The sequence below is a fragment of the Numida meleagris genome, chromosome 2, assembly GCF_002078875.1.
Source record: "Numida meleagris isolate 19003 breed g44 Domestic line chromosome 2, NumMel1.0, whole genome shotgun sequence".
Lineage (NCBI taxonomy): Eukaryota > Metazoa > Chordata > Aves > Galliformes > Numididae > Numida > Numida meleagris.
In genome coordinates, this window is record NC_034410.1 from 8,027,515 (window position 1) to 8,049,879 (window position 22,365).

General features: G+C 45.6%; 1 protein-coding gene across 1 annotated transcript in view; it reads left to right on the forward strand.

Annotated features, from left to right (window-relative positions):
- Positions 1-20,718, forward strand: part of DNAJB6 (DnaJ heat shock protein family (Hsp40) member B6) — a 49,278-nt gene extending 28,560 nt beyond the window's left edge. Inside the window, exons 9-10 of the mRNA XM_021388973.1 lie at positions 12,864-13,070; positions 20,572-20,718. Of these exons, the coding sequence (XP_021244648.1) occupies positions 12,864-13,070; positions 20,572-20,654 (290 nt within the window). The 3' untranslated portion in view covers positions 20,655-20,718. The remainder of the gene's footprint in view (positions 1-12,863; positions 13,071-20,571) is intronic.

Sequence of the window (22,365 nt, forward strand, 5' to 3'; positions counted from 1 at the left end):
GCTGATCACAAGCTATCACAGTGAATCGAGAAGAAGTGGGCATTTCCCACATCTCCTGTTCACACCTCTGTGCTGGCAGATGCTGTGTGTTAATGCAGAGGCTGCTTCCCCTGCCAGGGCAGAAACAGGAGGTGCTTCTGTAGCCTGAGGATGAAGTGCCAAATCCCAGTTTGATTCTTAAAAAAAAATAATAATAATAATAATAAAAAATAATAATATATACACCAGTAAGAGAAAACTGCATGTTAAATTGTGCCTTGTTTGGAAGAATGTAAATGTTTGTTTGAGGCTAGACAAATTCGAAGGAGAACACGCATTTTTTAACACATGGATGATTAACTGTTGAAGAAGCTTCCATGAGAAGTGGTTTCTCTAGCTTACTAGCTTCTCTAGTGTCTTGAAGTTCATCTTTCCTTAAATTACGTTTTAGTGAGAAGCAAGTGTTTAGCTTCTACGTAGCAACAAAAACTCAGGAGCCTGAGGTGCAGCTCAAGATGTAAGGTGCAGTGTTCCTTCAGACCTTTCTTCATAGAGTCTAAGTAAGATTGTCTCTTTCCCTCCCTCTCCTGATGGGTTAACATTCATGCATACAACATTTTTTTTTTATCATTTTCAGGCGGTGGGTGCCTTAGTGATGAAGGAGTTGAAGGGATGGTTGGGGCTACACGTGGCGACGTCTTGGCTTTTGGGAGGGTGCAGTGGAAGCAGGGTTCTGGGGAAGACAGGAGGCATCTAGGACACAGATATTGTGTGATAAATATTGCTCTAGAGCATCCAGTTTGGGATGTGTACGTGTCAAGAGTGGAATTTATGTGGGGAAGATGTTCTGAACTGTGAAGGTAAGTTGTTGCTTTGTTGTAGTGGACAGATGGGGCGTTTAGTGATGAAGAGGAAAGCCGGCCAAGGACCTCGATGGCTGTCCCAAGGAACTGGATTTGTAATTACAGTGAGCCCTTGTATGTCTCCTGTTTCTTCCCAACCAAACCTTGAGAGATCCTCATTTCAGGTCCTGAGATAAAGAGGTCTCTTGCTAATGTCATAACCTCACAAAGGTGAATTTGGCAGAACGGACTGTTCATTCAAAAAATGTAGTCAAAGCTTTAAGGATTTCAAGTTTTTATTTTTAGAGTGTGTTACATGTTAAGTGGACAGCAACATGCATGTTCTGAATTTGGAGTTACTGCAGTGAAAAGGGCTGGCTTTTTGTTAATTGGAGCAGTTTTGGTAGTGTGCTAGATACCTAAGAGTACATCATGTCAGAAAAAAATATTCCTACAGGGAACTGCCAGAGGAGCATCTCCTACAGGGCTTATGTGCATGAAAAAAAAACTTTCTGTGGATGCTTATTTGTGTTCTGAATATACCCAGAGCTGCATTTGTTAATATTCATCCTTAATGAAATTTATTTCTAAGAGAAGCTTGTGGGCAGGCAAGTTCCTGGAATTCGAACTCAGCAGCATTTGGGTCATAAAACCATAAAACACATCTTGGAACAAAATCATGAGACTTAACGTTTTATCGTGTAATTTAATGGCACGATCCTGTTTTTTTCTAGATCCTTCCTAACTTTCTTGGGAAGGTGCCCTGCACAGAGAGCACTGGAACTCCAGAACAGAATCGTAGTTCTTCTGCAGTCAAATTAACCATCTTTTTGAGATCGAAATACTCAGCACTTAAAATAGCCTATGTAAAGCCTCCTTTCTGTACAAATTACAAAAACTGTGTTTCCCTTCACTGATTAAATAGCAGACTCAAAGCAGGGAGCTTCACCGGTACAGCCATAGCTGTGGTAACCTGGAAACTCATTAATGGCAAAGCAAATAAGTGTATGTGCCGTACTGCTTGGCCCTTTTCTGGCTTAGAAGAAATTGTTCTACACTTGAAGTATGTAGTCAGTGTGCACCTTGTATTTGCAGACTCTTTGTCTGAAAAAGAAAACCACTTCAAAACTATTGTTTTTAAAAGTGTCAAGCTGTAACTTGTTAAAATAGTTACATCCGTCTTGTCCATATTTTCCGAGGAACTTCAGCATTTTTGAGGTACGTTCCTTGGGAAGCCTGCTTCAAAGTTAGGAAATGCAACCCTCTGTGTGACCCAAGACCCCTTGAGTTGTGTGTTCAGGTGTTCTGAGGCAAAACGCAACAATTTAACCAGGGAATTGGGTTGAGAATGACAAAGTAGATTATAGTCTTTACCTCTGCTTAATAAAAAGGAAAGAAGTATACTTTATAATGCGTATTCTTAGATTTTTGAGATGTTAGGTCAATACCAGCTAATAATGGAGCGTATATAACTTCATTATCTTTTGTAAGGAGGGATATCTAATCATAAATTGGCTTGGAGTGGAAAGGACCTTAACGATCATTGAGTTCCAACCCCCCTGCCATGGGTGGGGTTGCCAACCACTAGATTGGGCTTTCCAAAATAGTTCTAAAACATTGGTATGGACTTACTTTTTGATCCATTTTGAAAGTGTTAGCCCAGAAGAACTGGAGGAAAATCCTGTTTTAAAGGTTCCAAGAAGGTCGAGTAATTTCTCCCAAATCCTAGCCCCAGCAGCTTCTGTAGCCTTTAGTAATTTTAACTGCACACATAATGTTTGCAGGACAAGAGTTATGTGCCATACAACAGGAGGTGAATTGAAGTTCTTTCTCATGCAGTGGAGCTAGTAGATAATTCTTACAATCATTCCTTAAAAAGCCAAACTTGAGGAAATAAACCATTTCTCAGAGAAAAGGCAGGTGTTTGAGCCTTCCTATTCTTGATGAACAAAGTCAAGAAGGAAGGATTCTTTGAGCACTGTGCCGTAGTTTCCACTCTTCCCTCTCCTCTGCTCTGAGATCACGTGTGTGCTTTGCTCCTTGAAATGTTTGTGTAAGATGATGACTAGATCCCTGGTAACTGTTTTTGTAGAATAAGTCCTGGAGCTGAGTGCAGGGGAGGTGCTTGTTGCCCTGGGCAGAATAGTTTCCAATAGCAAAAAGCCTTTTTTTTTTTTTTTTTTTCCTAAAGCAGAAGGTAGAAGTGGGTGGGTGTGTTTCACCTCCCAGCCTCTCTAACAGAAAGTAGCCATTCATTGGTATCTGGCCCCAGGTACAGCTAACTCTTGTGTTTTCTGGGTGTGGTGGTAAAATCCTCTGAATTACTGGTGTCTCAGGTGTTGAGTATGGGCCTGTAAGTGGCATGTGGCCAAGTCAGCAACTTAGAGCGCAGCTTTAATGTCGATTAGATGGTATATTACTAATGGAGGTTAAAGCCTCTCCGGTTTTATGGTTTTTGAGACATCTGCCCTTAAAACAGAAAAACTTTCAGTTGAGATGGTAACGTAGGTGGACACGAAGGTCCCTGCAGGGTTTTCTTTGTTATCAGACGCTTCCCGCTGTCTTTGTGTTATGAGCAAGGGTTTATTTATCGCTTCCCACTGGAAATCCAGTGTTTGAGGGCTTCCCTTAATAGAGCTGTTTCTCGGCAGGTGCTGGGACTTTTTATGTCAGTTGCTGATTCGCGTGCACGTAAATGTGTGGCAATGTTAGTTTCATCTGTTGTGCATCTGTTTCAGGTTTTCTTTTGATAGCACGGGGTCACTGCACTACACTTTGAACTCTGCAAAGTGAACAGTAATGGTTTTCCAGGGTTGGGGAGAAATGCTGTAGTCTAAATGAAGTTTGGCATCTTAAACCTTAGTAAAACTTGGCAAGTGTTTGTGGGAAGGTTTTGAGTTTATTGGTGTTCAAGAGGGAAGGGAATTAGGTTTGCTGGATCCTGCACTTTGGTCTGTTCATTGTACAGAAATGTCTGTAGTGAAACAATTCTGATGAAGCATTTTTTTTTTCTCAAATATTTATTCCACTGGTAGAGAGTCTGCTGACGAAGTCACTTAAGTATTTGGAAAGGCTTTCGTTGCCATTGCAGAGCCACAGGAGATGCGGGGTAAGCTGGGTGATGCTGAGCAGAGCTAGTTCCATCAGCTGAAGGTGGTGAGTTGTTCTCCTGGCATGCAGCTCCAGTGTGGGTACATCACTTCCATGGGTGCATCTGCCTCTGCACCGAGAGCTCGTGGGCATTAGGACACCCCGTGCTCCCCTCTGGAGCTTGGTGTTCTCCAGTTTCTCAGCCTTTATGGTGGCTCTTCAGTTGGGCTCTGCCCTTTTTTTCCATTTGGTCCCAGAGGCTGTGGTCTGAAGCTGTTATCTCTGTGCTTTGTGCTTCACCCCCGTGATCCCAAAGGTGTAATAAAAACAGAAGGCAGAGAAAAGGCATTTGGGATGGGATGGTGTCAGACCGTGAACAGCCTCCGCTTTGTGCCAGGGTCGCTCCAGTGCCCGTTCCATCTCAGGTGGCCTTTCCGGTGGCCATGTTGCATGTACCAAGCAGATGCTGGCATCAGTGTCTGAGCTCCTCCTGCTTCACAAAGCCCTCTTGGTAGAACACCCTCTCTTCCTACTGGATCTCCTCAGAAGCAGCATGTAAAGTGACTGATGGTACTGTTTCCAGACACAAAGGATAATTGTAAGTATTGCTGTTGCTGCATCGTAGTGGTGTTTCTGGTTTGGTGTTTTTTTTAGCTGTAAAAATGTTAATTTCTGTGCTTTCCACTGGTGGGTTAGTTTGATCAGGACTTCAAGCAGTGTGCACAGAAGTTTCTCTAATTTTGTGTATATGTGTTTATGTATAAATGTGTATAAGTTGTATCAATGTTTGTTATTGATAGGCCTTGGATTTGAAAAATACCTTGTAGTATTCCTAAAATGAATGAAGGCATAGGCTGAAGAGCTTAATTTGGGGTTAAAAGGAGTTCGTTTAGAACTGGAGATGCTGAACAGCAAGAAGTGGTGTAGCTTGGGAGTGGTGGCACCTATGAGGCCAGGGTGCTGATTTCTAGGTAAACGTTTCATCAAAATTAGTCTTGAAAGACAACCTACAACAAGATTTTTTTTCTTTAAATTAAGTCTTTAGTTTGTCAATATCGAGCATGAATGCCTGCTAATTGCTTAGTGTTTGTTGTTGTCAGGAAGGTGTCAAAAAATGGCACTGGGTTTTGCTGTGAAGGTTCATAAAACACTGGCAGGCTTCTGTCCCAGGGAGCACGTGGTGTTTTCAGGGTCGTTTAAAAGGTTCTGGTATTCTTGGTGTGCTCTGTAAATCAGGGATTTGTGCAGACACTGGGACGCTGCACTGGGAGCTGGATGTCCTACATCCTATCATGGACAAGAAATGACTAACGTGTTGTGGGGGATGACTGAGAAGGGTGGATAGCTCTTCTTTTTTATCATTATATGTGAAATCCTTGGTGTCGTCTTTAAGGCTCAGGGTATAAGAGAATATTTTTCAAATGATTAACCTGAAAAGATGAGAGCTTGTAAACCAAGCAAGGGCAATGCAACATAAAACAGGGAACCTGCCTTGTGTCTGTAAGACTTCAGCAGCACTAATAGCCATTGGATCAGAACACAAACTTGGCAGTCCTGTGCTTTTGCCAAATTACTATGGAAGCGTTGACAAAACAGCTGTGGAAGTCATTCATCAGATTTTTTTTGAAGTCAATCATAAGATTCTTTTTTCTTTTAACTGCAGGGCTTTGCTTTTTGTATGATTTTACAGCAGTCTGGATTTTCTGTACATTAAGTCTTTGAAAACTGATTTGAATGATCAGCAGGAAAAAAAGTAGCGTAAGAGATCTGATTTGAAAACTGTGTTTTGCTCTGCACTGCTCTGGGGATGCTCCTTGGGGTGAAGGCCACTGAGAGGATACAGGATGCAATGCCTTGAGAATTTATTGAAGTTAAATGAGTTAAAGATTGGCTTGTTCCAAGAAGAGCTGGAAACCAATGAGCTTTAAGTTGCATCATAAGGGCCAGTGGTTTTTTCTTTCAAGAGGCTTTTGTTTGGTGCTTCAAAATCCAGTTTCAAAGTGAAACGTGCGTTCTGAGCCCCTCGTGGTAGAAAGGAAACCTGCTGGCGTTTTTGGCTCGGGCTGAGATGGAAATCCCTAATATGTCTGCATCCTGTCAGGTATTTTGGTTCTGTACCTTAGCACAATATGAAGTGATAAAAAGGAAAGCATGGCAGGGATCTGGTGTGACCCGGCAGCAGGTGGAAATAGACTACGAATCCTCAGAGTCACCTCCTTCGTCTCAGGTCTTATTTGGCATGAGAAATGTAGAAAGCATCCCCTTGTAAGTAGTCTGTATGAGTAAGACCTCTGTGTGATGGAGCCTTTTGCATGTAATAAAATTCACGTTGAGCAGCAGCGTGCAGATGGGGCCATCTCTGCTCGATGGGAGTGTGAGTGTTCGTGTTACCTGCTGCCATTTGCGTTTCCCACAAGATGAGAGCAGTTGCATAGGGCGTACAGGACACGGAGCAGAGCAGCCCTTTGCCCAGGTGTATATGCGAAGCCTTAAGGTCCCTCTGCCCTCAGATCTCAGGTAGGACCACTGGACTTTAAAGGATCATCTGACAAATACGTTTTGGCAGTGAGGAGATGAATTCAGATTCTCCCGTCTATATGTGAGGCTGCAGTGCTCAGTGCACTCAAACAGGAGTGGCTGTAGGCACTGGTAGCTCAGGTTGGACATTAGGAAAAGCTTCTCCAAAAGAGTGGCCGGGCACTGGAACGGGCTGCACAGGGAGGTGGTGGAGTCACCGTCCCTGGAGGTGTTCAAGAAACGTTTAGGTGTTGTACTGAGGGACATGGCTTAGTGGGCAGTGTTGGCGGTAGGTGGACAGTTGGACTGGATGATCTTTTCCAACCTTAATGATTCTTTGATTGATGCACCCCACTCCGAGAAGCCAGCCAGACGCCAGATGACTTTTCCTCTCAAAGCACCTCTTCGCAACGCTGCTGCACTTAGCATTATAGAGTCATAGAATTAAGGTTGGAAAAGACCTTTACAGTCATCTATGCTCACCATCCATCTGCCACCAATATTGCCCACTAAACCATGTCTCCAAGTACTACATCCACCCTTTCCTTAAACACCTCCAGGGACAGTGACTGCCCCACCTCCCTGGGCAGCCTGTGCCAATACCTCACCGCTCTTTCTGAGAAGGAACTTTTCCTAATATCCAACCTGAACCTCCCCTGGCACAACGTAAAGCCATTGCCTCTCGTCCTACTGCAGTTACCTGGGAGAAGAGGCCAGCTCCCACCTTGCTACACCCCCCTTTCAGGGAGCTGTATGTGGCACACACTGAATTTTCCCAGCTTGTTGCAGATGGATGTATCCCTTTGGTGAAAGCTCTCTCAGGCAGCTTGATGTGCGGTGAGCACAGGGTTTGTGTTGGTTCAGGAAGGGCTGAAGGATGAGACAGGGGGGTGTAGAATACCACGTCAGCAGAAGGAACGGGGCAGCGGGGATTCCCCTGCCTTCCCCTGTACCAGGAGCGTGGGTGGTGCAGGAACAGGCTGAGCACGGGTGGAGCAGGGATAAAAGGAACGAGTCTGTTGCCAGCTTTAAAAGCCAGAAGGGCAGAGGATTGCTGTGTGCGTTAAGCAGAAAGCATGGAGGGAGCCCTGCCCTTTCCCAGATACTAGGCATGCTGCAGCCGCGGCTCTGCCCCGACAGAAATAGAAGTGCAATGTTGGCTTCAGCAGTTCGTCCTTTTTCCCTGTCCCTGTTCTTTCCATCACTTCCCGGTGACTTCACCACTCGCCTCCCATGCTTTCTCCAGCCACTGCGAGCTTGTTTACCTCTCTCAGGAAATGGGCCTGAGCCAGGCTCCCACAGCAGAGGGAACAACAGTGGCCTGGGAAACCTTGCACAAAATCCCCCGTGTTAGAGACTTAGCACAGGAGGCTGCAGCAGCAGGTGGGGTAGCATGTGTCTGATAGCACACAGCTGTGAGACGAGGGAGGGATGAAGTGAGACATCCCCACCACTGCCTAGAGAGGGTGTGGATGGAGAGCCCACGGCACATGCAGTTGTTAAGCGGCTCAGCACTCGGGCACTCCTCCAGCTCAGTGTTTCCTAGCGTCTTGCATGGAGGCCATCAGTCACCGCAGCAAAGCCCTTCATCTCCTCCTCTCTTTGAATATAACAGTGGCACTGAGGAGGGCTGGGCAGTTGCTCCAGAGAAAAAATGATTGTTGGCAACTGGGGAAAGACACTGGTTTGTGTGGGACAACTCAAAACGTCTGGTGCGTCAGTGTCACTCCCTTACGGTTTCTAAAAGCTCTGCCCAGCAGTGATGGTGCAGATTCTGCAGCTGCTTCAGCATTCCCCGGATAGTTTCGGAATGATTTCAGGCTCTTTGGGCTTCAGAGGCCAATTGCGTTGTTTGGGTTTTTCTTATTATCAGTAGATTTCAAAATGGCTCTTTTTCCTCTAAGCATCGTGGGAAATCTCTGCTTCCTCGTGGCGAGCTCCTGGCAGAGAAAGAAGCTCTGACAGCCAGTGGCAAGCCCCCACGTTAGCCCCGCTCCGGGTTTTGCTGTAGCTGCTTGTTGCCCTGGTGTTCTGTCCGTGCTCCAAGACGTGGGTGCGGAGCTCTAAGAGAAGGAGTGGCAGAAGCAGGGCATCTCCGGGAGCTGCTCGGGTTCCTCTAAAGCACCGCGTTTCCCAGCAGTGTCTGATCTGAGTCACAGAGGAACCCTGCTCTCATCCACCGAGGTAAATACGAACAGCGGGAAGATGTATCGCTGCAAAAGCCTTATCAGTGGGCCGTGGCGCTTGCGGCAGGTAGACGAGCTCCGGTGGGGATTGTGTTCTCGGGATGGCACAGATCTCCCTGTAGCGCCAGGAGCTGAGTCAGCAAGCACACAGCCTCGCCTCGGTGGCCCCAGAGGGTTCAGGCTTTGCGAATCACCTCGAATCTGAAAGTGTTAGAAAGGCACTCGGGCGCATTCAAGGCCGTAACTGAGGAAGATGCGAGCAAAGTTCTCACAGGTCACCAGGCCGGCACACGGGAGCCTTGTTGTGTCACCCAGTGTCTGTATTTCTTACAACGCAGGGTTAGCTCCTGTGTTTTTGAGGTTTTTTTTTTTTTTCCTTTCCATTAAGCACGCAGAGAAATGGCACGCAAATAGGAGGGCTGCAGTGCGGGAACCACCAAGACTCAGCTTCCTTCTGCACGGGAAGTGGCGCTGCATTGAAACACATGGTGCAGGATCCTCAGGATGTTTACCTCTGTTTGCTCTGCTGCTGTTAATTACTGTCTTGCCATTAATTACTACCGATTCCTGGTAGGATTTCAGCTCAATTCCGGATAGCCAGGATATACACCAATTAACACAAAATTACGATGCTATCGTTATAAAAAGTGTTTTTAGTACAAACATGTACATACTTGGTGGGCAGGGCTCCCCTATTTCAAAATGAGAGCCCTTTACACGGGTGATGGCATCACCAGACTTGTGGTGTAGGAGTGCTCATTAGCCACGTTTAAAAGGTGACACAGCCATCAGTAAAGAGCTAATTATCCCCACAGCACCTGACTGCTGAGGCACCAGCCGCTCGAGCATCGCTGCCTCCCACTTCACGGATGCGAACGTGAGGTGCTTCGCGTGCCCGGGAGGACACTCAAAGGCTGGGACTGAGCCCCCAGGAAATCCCGAGACGTGTTAGTTATCCCAAATTTGAAACAGTCAAAAATCAGCCCTCGCCGTGGCTCGGGTGTGCAGCAGGATCTACCTGTCCCACCTCATCTCCCTCGTCGTCCTCGCTCCCGTGTTGTTCCTGGTGGGTGTCATTTCCATCTCCCAGGAGGGGACGTGGGTCCCCTGGCAGTTTGGCTCCCCAGGGCGCCCACCCGAGCCGAGAATCGCGCTCACGCTTTGCATCCAACACTTCAGATCCTTGCGTTACCGGGGAAGTCGGAGTTGGCAGTGACTTTTCTGATAACGTTTCCCCACGTGATAGGCAATATTGCCCTCTGCTGGTTAGTGACAGCTTAAAGGCCCCGTGCCTTCCCCCCGCACAGCAGCACTGCTACCACCAGCTGGTTTTCAGACCCGAGGTCTCATCTGGTGCCAGGAGACATCGCACCCTTTGGTTTCGTTATCTTTTCGTTAGCTTTTCATTTGGGAGCACTTGAAACCCAAACTCTAATGACTGTTTTTAAAGGTTAGAGCCGTCATTCCGAAACCCTCATCTTCAGAATTAACCCTGAGAAGCATGACTTCTCCAAGCCAGTTTTGCAAGTGAAACAGCTGCGAGGCTTTTAATTAATATTTGCATTAATGAGCTGTTATTAATGAGGTTAATGAGACCTTTTGCATACGGCTGTAAGCTGGACCCCGGGAGCTGTTCCATCCCCTGGTTTTTGTGGCGCACAGGGGCTGGGCTGAGTTAAAAATAAACTGATGGAAAGAGCATTATTTTTAACCCAGGTCGGTCCCCGCTGTGGGGCTGCACACGTGGGTGCACTGGGCAGGGATGAGCTGGGGGACGGTGACCCAAGGGCACTTTGGAGCAGAGCTGTCCCCATGATTTGTTCTTCAAAGCGTTTCCCAGTGCAAACATCAGTGCTGGCAAAGCTCTAGCAGTGCTGCTGCACTTCTTGGGGGTGACGTGCTGCACGGCTGCACTTTCTCAGGGTAAAAGCTTCTCAGCTAACTCTCATCATTGCAGGTGGTACAGCTGGTTTTATTCCTGGTCTGCCCCGAGTTCTTTAAACCTGAGCATTTAAATATGCCCTGGGAGCACCCAGTGGAGGAGGCGAGAGAGCAGCAATGCTGTGAGCGTGGCACTGGGGGGATAAGGTTATTTTGAATTCTTTCATTTCAAATTGTTCCTTTCATGCCGTCTGGATTAGAGGAGAGCTGTTGGGATTGATCTCTTACACAGTTGGGTGTAATTTATTGGGGTGTGTGCGGAGCATCCTGTCTCAGAGCCAATTGCATTCGGTGTTTGTGAGCTTAACTGGAGTGTGATGTGCACAGGGCTCTAAGGCCCGCAGCACAGTTCAGTTGCTTGTCAATGCAAATGGCACGCATGCATCAAGCAAGTCTTTGTACATCGGAAGGAAAACAACATGGTTTTTGTTTCCCTGGGAGGGGTGTCTCATTTCTGGTGCGCTGCTGGGATGTGAACACTCTTGACTGTTTTTTGCACGTACAATTGCTGTAATGTGACTTTCCTATTCCTTCTCATTCCTGGCATCTCATTGGCTGCATCTCAATAGAGCCAGTATCACCAGTCTGACATGTGCTTCAGTGCTGTTTGTATATCATGCGAGTGGGGAACCCTGTAGGATCTTACGGGAGATTGGGAATTGCTGGGGGAGGTTCTGGTTGGATATTAGGAAAAATTCCTTCTCAGAAAGAGTGTCGGGCACTGGCACAGGCTGCCCGGGGAGTGGTGGAGTCACCATCCTGGAGGTGTTAAAGAAACATGGTGATGTGGTCTAGTGGGCATGGTGGGCTGGGTTGGGGTTGGACTAGATGATCTTAGAGGTCTTTTCCAGCCTTTATGATTCTATCGTTCTGTCCCCTGAGCTTTTCCTTGCCCGCTGCCTTGCTGTCCCCATGCGATGGCAGCCAGCCGTCCCCTGCCACAGAGACCAGCGTGCCCGTAGCCTCGCGCTGGCGTGGTGCTTGGACATGGGGACGTGAGCCTCGTTCCGGATCCCTCCTTTCCCTGAGGCCTTGTGTTGTGCTGTGAAATGACTTCTTAAAAAATACCTTGCCTCCACTTCCTCATGCCCTTCAGAAGCATCTCCCAGGGTACGCTTACAAGGTAAAGACGATGCCGCCCGCTTGGTTTGGGAGTGTCGGTGGTTTGGTGCGCACCGTGGGTATTGCTGCTCCTGTTACTTACTGCAAACGTGGTCCTTTTTCCATCTTCAAAGCATTTTCCAGCCATGAACTAAGAGCACATGCACTTGCTGAGAGCACACGCCCCTCCTGAAGCAGCCGATGCCCGGCACATCCCGGGAGAAACTTCCCCACTGTGACACATCGCTTTTGATGCAAACAAAATGACGCCGTATTTCATCAGCGCTATTAAAAGTACTTAAGTAATTGAATTAATGAAACTTCCAATAGCCTTTAGGAGGCAAATCTGGTACACACCTTTCTTTCCAGTTTTTCTTTCTGTTTTCTTTTTGTTTGCTTGTTTTCCCCATTGAATGTTCTTATTTGTGATCTTACCGTTTGCTTTTCGATGTGTAGTTTTGCTTGATTTGGTTTTTGTGTTCAAGTAGCTGATTTCCGTACTTCATGGCGTTGGTACTGTTGTAGGTTCTGCAGCAAGAGTGTCTTCATTTGCAAAATACCATGAGAATGACTGGAGTGCCTCATCTTTCATAGTACCGTTTCCAGACATCGGGTTTCAGTTTGCTTTGTGTCCATTCTTTGGAGACTGCATCTGTCTTAGTCCTTGAACTGTGCTTATCTTTGGCATCTTCAGATGGGTTTTCCACCTTCATTTGATCTCCCATGCTTCTCCACCACCCTCCCAGCTATAGATATCCAGCGTTCATACCCTGTGAGCCAACATTTGCTTTGTTTTTCCCACACTGTCCCCATAGCTAGCTTAGCATGGGTATTTCTCCCTATCCCTTGCCCTCAAACAGGGCTAACCCCTCCTACGCGGATGGTCAAGACGAGGTGGGACAAACTGCCGTGCTGTGTACCAGGTGCAATACTGTCCTGGACAAGGTGCTCAGATTGCTCGCCCTTCCTTCCTATGTCAGGGTGGCCCCAGCGTGGTGAGAGGCAGCTGATGGAGCCTTCAGCTCCAGGTGCTCCCCTAGCTACAGGCAGACCTGGAGACAGCTCTGAAGCCCTCTGCTTGAATGGGCAGACAGCCAAGGCAGGAGTTCAGTGAGGCCCTTTTTTTCAGCCCAAATTTCCATCGTTTCACGGGAGCCTTCATCATTCTGGATGCAGCTTACTTTTCTCGCTCTCTTTGCTTTTCCAGGTGAGGCAAATGAAGAAGCCTTTGCCGAGGAGTGCCGACGGAGAGGACAGCACGCCCTGCCCTTCCAGCCCACCAACACGCGCCTGCTGAAGCCACACAAGCCTGCCAGTTCCCCCAGATATGCCTATCATTATAATAGCGATGAGGTGGAAGAGCAAGAAAAAAGCCGGGTTGCAAGCAGCTTGGAGACCCCCTTTTATTTATCAGGTGTGCAAAATCATGTTGATGAGAAATGTGCAAAAAAGGATTCATCAGCTAGCCCCAAGGGGAGAAACAAAAGCCAAGGAAGGGGATGTTGCTGTGTGACTTAATGCTACCACCCAGTAGATAATAAACGGCCGCTTGTGTGCCTTCGTCTGCGTTAGCTATGCTCATCCACGTAGCCTAGATTCACAAAAGCCCTGGGATACCCAGGACCTGACCCAAGGATCCAGGGAAAACATTGTTTTGTTATGCTGCTGAAGTGCCCGTGCTCTTTGTTCTTAAAAGTGAAGGCATGTTAGAGAATAACTAATTGAAGTACTTTGCACATCCTTTTATTTAAATAGTGCTTGGCTTCCTTGCTGAAGCAGAAGTTCAGCAGCTTCATATTAATTCTGGAAGCTGCAATTTTGGGCATATAATCCTAATTGAGGGGGCTGAGACTGTTCAGGCAAACAAGGAAGTGTAGCAATTGGCCTGGTTATTTTTGGAAGTACTTAGCCCTTTGATGTATTTCCCATCTGTAATGTTTTGGCAATGTAGTCCAGAGGTTATCTTGGACCACAGAACCCTCACAGCTACTTGATTTAATTTGAACATGTGGTCAAAGCTCACTCAGGACTGCCAGGACAGGTGACTGTGTGAGTGACTGAGCACTGGCACAGGCTGCCCAGAGGGGCTGTGAGATATCCATGGAGATCTCCAAAAGCTGCCTGGATGTGGTGCTGGGTACCTGCTGGGGCAGGGGTGGGGGCGAGATGGACCCAGAGGTCCTTTCAGCCTCAGCCATTCTGTGACTCTGAAACATGAAGGTGCCTTGGTGCGTGGATGCCCACACTTGGGGCCCTTCTCAGCAGCGCTGGATTTGGTGACCTGCTGGGAACTATGAGTGCCTGGGCTCCTCGGGGCAAACACAGTGAATGGGAAAGGTGTGCTGCAAAAAATGAAGGAAAAATACCCTGTTTCCCAAAACAAGCACATATGCACACACACTCCCAATGCTATACCAAATTCTGCTGCATCTGAGCCTTTCAAGCTAACACCCTATTCTGTACAAAAGACCTACAGATATCATATACGATGCCAGCTTGCAAAAATAATCAGAAATATTCAAATAAATGTTTTCCTGATCAGTTACTAGAAGTTTAGTTCCGTGAGTGATAGCTGATTTGATTTGCTCTTTAAGAAAAAAACCCACAGAAATCTCCAGAATCCTCCATCCAATCCCTGGGCTGATGTACTGATAGCTCCTGCACGAGGGTTGCTGGGTCTGTTTTCTGTGTCTGTAGCTGGCAAAAAACCCAACAACGTGGCTCGCTGTTTGGAGACTTCAGGTTCCCTGTGATCCTAACAATGTTTTGTACTGGTTTCCAAAGAACAATTTTTGGAGCCATTATAACATTGCCTGGGACTTCTAGCTGTGAATCTCTTTATGCCCCGAGGCGCACAAGTTTGCCATTAAAATGAATTTCCAGAATTATTTGCACAATCCCCAAATCCCCTATCCTACAGGTAGATTGCCATAAAACAGATAGAAAAGATTCAGGGTTGAAAATAGGATTGCAGTCGAGACTACGATTTTACTGTTGCTTTAAATATTTTGCCTGCTGTTCCTCTGATAGACAGGCAGTGGCTGCTGAAGGACTGGTCGAGTTAGTCATAAAAACCTACGTGAGTGTCTTAATCTCTGCCCGGGAAGTTCATGCGCGAGCCCTGGCCAGCAATGCCGTTCTCCTCCATGGGTGCTCACCTCTGTCAGCTCAGCGGGCCGGCTCCACAGCTCTGTCGTTGCGCAGACCACTTGCTTGCTCCCGCTTGGCTTCTCATTTATCACCGCGACAGCTGCCGCACGGGGGAAAGAGCAGCCTCGCTCTGTGCCTTGATCCAAAGCCCCGCTCGCTGCGGTGGAAAATAGCAGCGCTCCATGGGCTCGGCCTGGCGCGGCTCCACGCGGATGGGATCGTTTTTGCCACCGTTGGCACGCGGCCCTTGGCAGCGATTGCTGCACGGCAGTTTTAGATGTCGTCCCTGCTCTAGCACCTAAAGCAAATTCTCAGTGGTTAACGATTCACCTGCAGTGAAATGGTCCTCTTTTCCCAGCTTGAGGAGTGGGAATGCTTGAGTTTTAGTTTGTAAGTCCTTAGCAAATTGGATTGGAAGGATGGGGGGTAGGTTTCATCTTGAGTGTGTGGTGAAGCCCATCTCTCTCCAGGGCTGCCTTTCAGATCAGTGAACGATATTCGGACGTGCAGTGAATCCGCTCCGCGGTCCGGGCTTCCAGTCACTGCAGTGGGGTTCTAATAGGAAACGAATTCAGTTGGATCTGATTCTCCACCTGACTTGGGTGCGTTTTAGAAGGAATCGCGCTGGGTTTCCTGTTGTTACTGGTTTCATAATGGCCTTTTAGAAAAAACTCTTATAAAACTTCACCTTGTGTACTGAGGTTGCTGCAGACAGTTCTCTAGCTCCAAATACCTTTTTTGGCAAGAACTCAGGTACTGCTAGTACTGCACTCCCAGACTCTGTGGTGTTCATCTGAGTAGGGGTATCCAAGTTGTACCGTAGTGGTACAGCAGAGACCTGGAGGTTGCTAATGGAACTGTGATTTGGGAGTTTTGATCTTTATCTAGCAGGAATGGTTTAAATATTTAACTGTAAAAATACTGGAAAATACTTGATACAAAAGATCTTTGTTTGCAAGACGATATTGCAAGGTTTACTCTTCCTTTTGAATGACGTAGCTTGCGTTATCTTAAAACTTACAACATTTCATTTTTGATTCATTTTTCATCTGCTGGCATCACCAAAGAAACCTCTTCAAAAGAATGAGCTTAACTAATCCTGATCCTTTCTGACACGGGTTCCTTTGCTGGAAAGTTGAGCTATTCAAGCTTCATTACATCTTTAACACACTGTCCGTTCTTCTTACCAATGTATGATTTCCTGAATTACGCATTACTAACTAGTAAATTCGAGGTGCTGGTTGTCCAGACTAATTACCTTGTAATTCCTTCACATACTTCTATTTGAGTATGTCATGGAAAGAAAAGCCGCTTTGTTTTCTGTAGATACCTAATACGTGAGGAATGCTGGATGTGCGGGTGTGATGGGAATGAACTCTCCCGTTGCTCTGTGTCCTGCAATGTGGCTCCCTGCCCCACTCCTCTGTGGGCAGAGGGTGGGAAGAATGCCTACTGGCCTGGGCTCGTTGCCTCCTTGGCTGAACTGGAGCTGCCTTCATGCACGTTTTTTTTGGCTGCTGGTAGTAGAGCATCCCATTACCCTTTTGCTTCCCATAGAAAGTGGCTGGATTGCACATGGAAGGGCTTCCAAGGCTGCAGAGCCTTGCAAGCTTTTGCTTGCCATGTGGGAGTAAAACCTTGGACTCTATTCAACAATGTGTTACCTTAATTAAGAGCAGGTAAGCAGGTTGTATCTGGCTTGGTATGTTCTTCGAACAATTCTACACAGAATTGGTAATGAAAATAGTATGATGAGCAAGCATGAAGGAAGGCCCCAGTAAGTTGCTACAGCTTTTTCAGTCCCCAAAAAGATCAAAGTGTGAATTACATCACAGGGTTGGACAGTGAAACTGGAGAACTCATCCCTTGGATTTAACAGCCAAGGTAATTAAACAGTGGAGTGGCATACCTAGACAGGGTGGGATGTTTTGTCACTGCAGCCCTTTACATAAAGGCAAGTTCTTTTTCCACGAGGCTTTTTGGCATGGGCAGAAGCCATGGTTGTGGTGAGAGGATTAGTAGGTCAAATTGTCGTTTCTGTTGGGCCGTGGCTTGGGCTGAAAGCAGGGAATGTGAAAGTAGAGCTGTAATTGTAAATTGAGTCACATGCATGAAAATAGACTGAAGCTGTGACTTGGGGTGAATTTTTGTAATGGCATTTCTGAGAATGGCCAGGCTACAGTAACAGCTGGTGGCTCTAATGCAGATAAACTAGCAAACTTTGAAATCACAATTTATTGTTTTGATTAGAGAAATACTTCTAAGAGCAGAAAAATAAGAAGTGTGCTCTGCAAAGCCCAACCTGCACAATGATCTGTTGGCCCATTAAAGGTCCATGCGCATGTTGGGGCCTCCTAGCTTGTCCCTTTGGATCCATTGCTGAACACGTACACCTCGCTTGCCATTGCCTTCCAAGAATGTAATGAATTCTGACTGAAAATAGCTGTGCCTCTGCAAGGTACAGATGGCTGAGTAGTGGCAAGCCAGGAGAAAAGTCAATCTGGGACTCAGCGGAGAGGCTGCCCAGTTTGTTTTGGTCCTTGTTGAGTGGTTGAGGGTTTTGCTACTAAGTGTTGGAAGTTGGCTTCAGCTCTCAGCAGCCTTCTGAAAACTGCAATAGTTTCAATGCTCTTTATGGTTCTTCTGGAAGCAGTAGAGAGGGAGATGAAATGAAGAGTGGTTCAGCAGATGCTGTTCATTGTAGGCAAGAATTATCCAGGTTGTAAAGCAGGTGTAATTCCAAATGGTGTGGATTCTTGCTTTATCTGTCTGTGGCAGCTGACAGCAGCAAGAAAGTACCAAGTTAGTCTGATAGCTATCTTCATTTGAGTGAATCTGATTACAAATATCAAAGCTTTGGGAAGCTCTCAGAAACCTGTTCTTCCTCTACCCTCTCCTGAGGCTCTTTATCTTAACATAATGCATTTCTAGAGTTTAGATGGATAATAATTACTTCCAAGGGTGGAAATTTGCCAAGCCACTCTCCAAGACCAGGACTGCTTGGCTGAAGCCTGTTCAGCTGGGCACCAACTATGGCAAGTTTCCATGACCACTTTGTGATGCTGGCGACTCACCAGGACACGTTTACTACAAATTAATCAAATAGTAATGGGGCTGCTGCTTTCTAATTCAGATTTTGTTCTCTCATGACTTTGAGGCTAGGCTTCTAAACTAAGGCAGCTAAATATGCTTTTAATTAGTGCTGGTTGAAGCATTCCAGTGGAAGGTTACATCTTTTATGTGCAGTTCTTACTTTTGTTAGGAACTGCTCCACTTGTTTGGATCAGGTTTCTGGCTGTTATCACCCAGCATAGCATCACTGGAGCTAACAGACTGACAAAGTTCAACCTACCCTTTCTTCTTTGGTAGAAGGGGAAATGGTTGGGAGTGAAATTATTTATCACAGCAGTCTAGAAGCAGAAAGGACCTGGCAGTTTTCTCCTGAGGAATACTCTGTATTTGTGTGTTATCTCCTACTTTGGCCAATCTGTTTCTGTGTGTCAGCGATAACACTTGAAAGATTTCCACTTTTTACTCTTATCATTCCTGAGCTGGTAGGAGACCACATTGTCAAATACCTAGATATCTTCATACTGCATTACTTTAACATTTGAATTGTTTCATTTGTAAGACAATGAATTATGTGGTATTCCCTTCGAGCCATAATTTACATTTGACTCACAATATTCTTAAGGAAAAGTTGCTGGAATTGCTTTCACAACCTCACAGATCTGAAGAAAGTAGACGAACATGCAAAAAAGAAAAATGTTATAAAACAGCCACATCAAAAGCGATCACGCCTGTATATGGAAGCCTTTTGGAAATGCTGGCAGTGTTTTGAAAATGAAAAATGACAAAATTATGACGCTAATAACCTGTTAGGGTTTAATGGTGCTTTCCCAAATATATGTTAATGTTTCATCATTATTAGATGAAGTAGTTCTGATCAGCCGATATGATGCTATTTTTCCCTCCAGTAAAGGGAAGAATCCTTTGAATAACACTCTTTGGATGACCAATCCTCAGGAGTCAGCATGTCTCCTCTGCCTCCATTGGCCTCTGTGGGAAAGCCAAGAGATATGTGAGCCCTTCTGGGCCACATCTCTTACAGCATCTTTTAATACCAAGGGATCCCAGTTTTGACAATGTGTAGTTGACTGAAGGGCTGACATAGAAGTAAGCTTTGTGGATGGAGCTCTTAATGAGGAGACGTTGAGGCAGTGTCGCCTGGAATGGGGCTGTGTCAGGAGAGTGGCCGGGCACTGGGAAAACACATCATCATCTGCAGTTCCACAAAGCGCTGGCGTTTTTTTTCTTCCCTAAACAGTAGCAATGGTTTCCACTCTAACTTTGCACAGGCTAATCACTCATGGCAGAATTTCTAAATAAATATCCTGGTTCTTGACTCAGATGATTGCAAAAGATGAAGTAATGCTGTTGATACAGCGTAGGAGCTAGAGCGATAACCTGGGAGCAGTTTCCCTTTGCTGCAAGGGAGTGTATTTCCTCTAATACATGAGCTTTTGCTAGTGTCTGAAGTGGCTTTAGCCCAGACATGATTGTGTAGTTCTGCCGAAGTCTTAAACGGAGGAACTACAGCTCTGCTGTGGCACAAACGTAATCATGCTTGGGAGGAGCTCCTTTAGCGTGACCTCAAGGCATTCTGGTGATCGTGGCTCTCTGACCTCACGCCGTTTCCTTTTTCCATCTTCATTTTGCTGTTGGTGCTAAGTGCAGGGATCAGCTGTGGTGAGGTGGCTTTCTCAGGGTCCCATCTAACTGCCTGCAGACCAACTGGAGAGCAGAAGCCGAATTCCAGACAGGCAGAGCTGTGCCCTTGCTGTCTGTCTGTCTCACAGCCTGGATCCCATGTGTCTTGTAGGGGCTGATCCACTTGGTTCGGCCCCATTCCCTGTGTGGACCACATAGATTCCCAGGGGCAGAACGCTGCTGAGCTAGAGATCCCTCTCGACACCTCATGGCACGATTTGCTTTTGGTTATTTGAGGGAAATGTGTGCTACCTCTGGGTTTAAATTTCAAAGTGTACTTGGTAGATACGGTGCTGGTTCTGCACAGTACTGGCAAGTCTGCGCTTTGCTGCAAGCTTGGAGGAGAGGACGTGATGCAGAGCAGGAACTGTTTTCCATGCATTTCTGTGGAGTGAAAACCAACGTTGGGATGATGATCACATGGCTGGAAGCTTGTGCCTATTGAACCAGCAGCAAGTAATCGTTGCTTGAACATAATGCTTCCATGAGCTGCAGTAGAGTATAGCCTGTGGTGCATTGTTAAGCATGAGCAGGCTGATGACCTGCACATAAAATGCATATTGGTAAACACCGAGCACCTTATTTACTCAGAATTCTCAACATTCCCTATTCTTTAAATGGAAATGCAAATATTGTGGTAACTCTTAACTCCTGTGGGCAGGAAACACCAGTACCGAAATGGCTCCTGTTGTGTAAGTCTTATTGCTTCCATTCGGAAAATTGTTCCAGGTTTGCATGTGCTCTAATTTTGAAGCTTTTCCTGAATGGCTTTGAAGTCTTCTGAAAGTTCTTAGATATTTTCAGACTTCAAAGATAAATACAGTTTTCTTTCTATCCTAGTAGAACAGACGATTTAAATAAAACAAACCAACAAAAATTGGGAAGCCAGATCTTTTCTTTAAGACTCCTTAAACCATTCAGAGAATGTGTGCTTTTGATAGAGAGAAAAGGCCATGGATACTGTGAATGGTGTTTCACAAGCCCTGTTTCCTCAGGATACAAAGAAGGCAGCAAGAGGAGGAAGCAGAAGCAGAGAGAGGAACAGAAGAAGAAGAAGTCAACCAAAGGGAGTTACTAAAATGGACATCTCTGCTATACCAATCCCTTTATTAAAACGGCAACTTGCGTTACATTTGAGCACACCTCTTCTGTGTATATTTTTTCAATTGTTCACACTGCTAGTAAGGAAGTGACTCATGTTTAAGACTGTACTAAAATTGCACTATATTATTCTTTTTAGTTTTCACGGAGTGGCTTTCTTGCCAGTCAGGTTAAGCAGTTCGGACGGGGCTGATCTTGGTTAGAAGTGTGTTACGTTTGAAGATTGGAAGGTGTTACAGAATCTCTTACCTCTTCCTTCCCTGGGACTAAAGTTCCCCTGGTCTAGCTTTTATTTGTTTTGTGGGATACAGGGGTTGTGCAAACACCTGTTTGTTCAGCCTCCCTAGCATCACCAGCAGGCTTGCTGACAGAAGAGTTAAGCACCAATCCTGTTCCCTCTGTCACTGGGGGTAGGACTGAGATGTGAGCTCTCTCGTATGGTAATTTATGCAAACTTAACAAATGACTTCAGTGCTTTTTTTTTTTTTATCACCCAAGCTGGGCAGCAAAGGTTGGTCCCTGCTATTAAAATGTTGCTTCATTTTAAAGTGTATTATGAAGTTAAATCCTTTGGTTTTAACAAACTTAGTGTAATGATGGTCTGTAAGCACTCCTGCTGATTTCTTCAACTGTGGTTGACTCCCAATGAATCATTTAGTGAAATCATTCCTTATTTTAAAATTCTGTTTTCAGAAACTAGAGATAAATGATCTAAGTGCCACTTTAAAACTGCTCTTCCCGCTGAGTAGATTTTAGATAATGAACATATTTCAGAATCCATGTAAGATTTTATCAAGTTGTTTCTGCAAAGAACTCGCATCTTTATGTATGAAAGCATTTTGCATCACTTTTATTGCAGGACTTTTTTTTTTTTTTTTAAGTTTGAAAACATGTCTTTAGTTTAAAGGAAATCAGCATTTTCTGGCTAGGTTACTTCCTTGCTTCCCATAATTCTCTCATGTGCATGATACATTGCTTCCCTTAACCTTCTAGTTTGTACAGAGCCCTTCTGTTGCCTTAAGCATTTACCTGCATGTTTCTTGTCAGTATGTTGCCTCTCTTCTTAACCTCCAGGTGGGAGTTACCAGCTCATGGTTTTGTGTTGTTCTTTGTATCTTCCTCTCGCCAATGCGCTGTTGATGTAACAGACTTAAACCTGGCAATATTGAAAGTCCTCAGTTCCTGGAGAAACTCACTCGTCCTAATAGAGCAACACATACAATGCTGTAAGGAAGAAGCTAAACAGAAAAATCAAGTCTGCATTTTAGCATGGTTTGATGTAACAAATTCTGTGTCTGGTATCTGAGCGGTTTAGCTTCAAATACATTACGTAATGTAACCTTACGCAAACATATAACCATACGTGAACAATTAGGGTCTTTAAATTAAGTTCAATATGAAATAAGCCTGAGTACCAGTTTTCTATCACTTAAGTATCACTTTTTCATTTTGTGCAGTGTTACTAATATTTAAAAATAAAGAAAATTTTCCTTTATACTTTGTCCTCTTGCACTGTACTGTAGACTAGAGCTGGCACCAGACATTCATGTTTAATTTCCATTGTAGTTTAGACGGTAAGCACAAGAGAGAGAGCCCACCTCCATAAAACCCCCACAGCCTCACCCCACGTGATGCCTTTTGCTAAATCCATGAGCGAGTTGATATAGACCCCGTGTCAAACAGCTGAT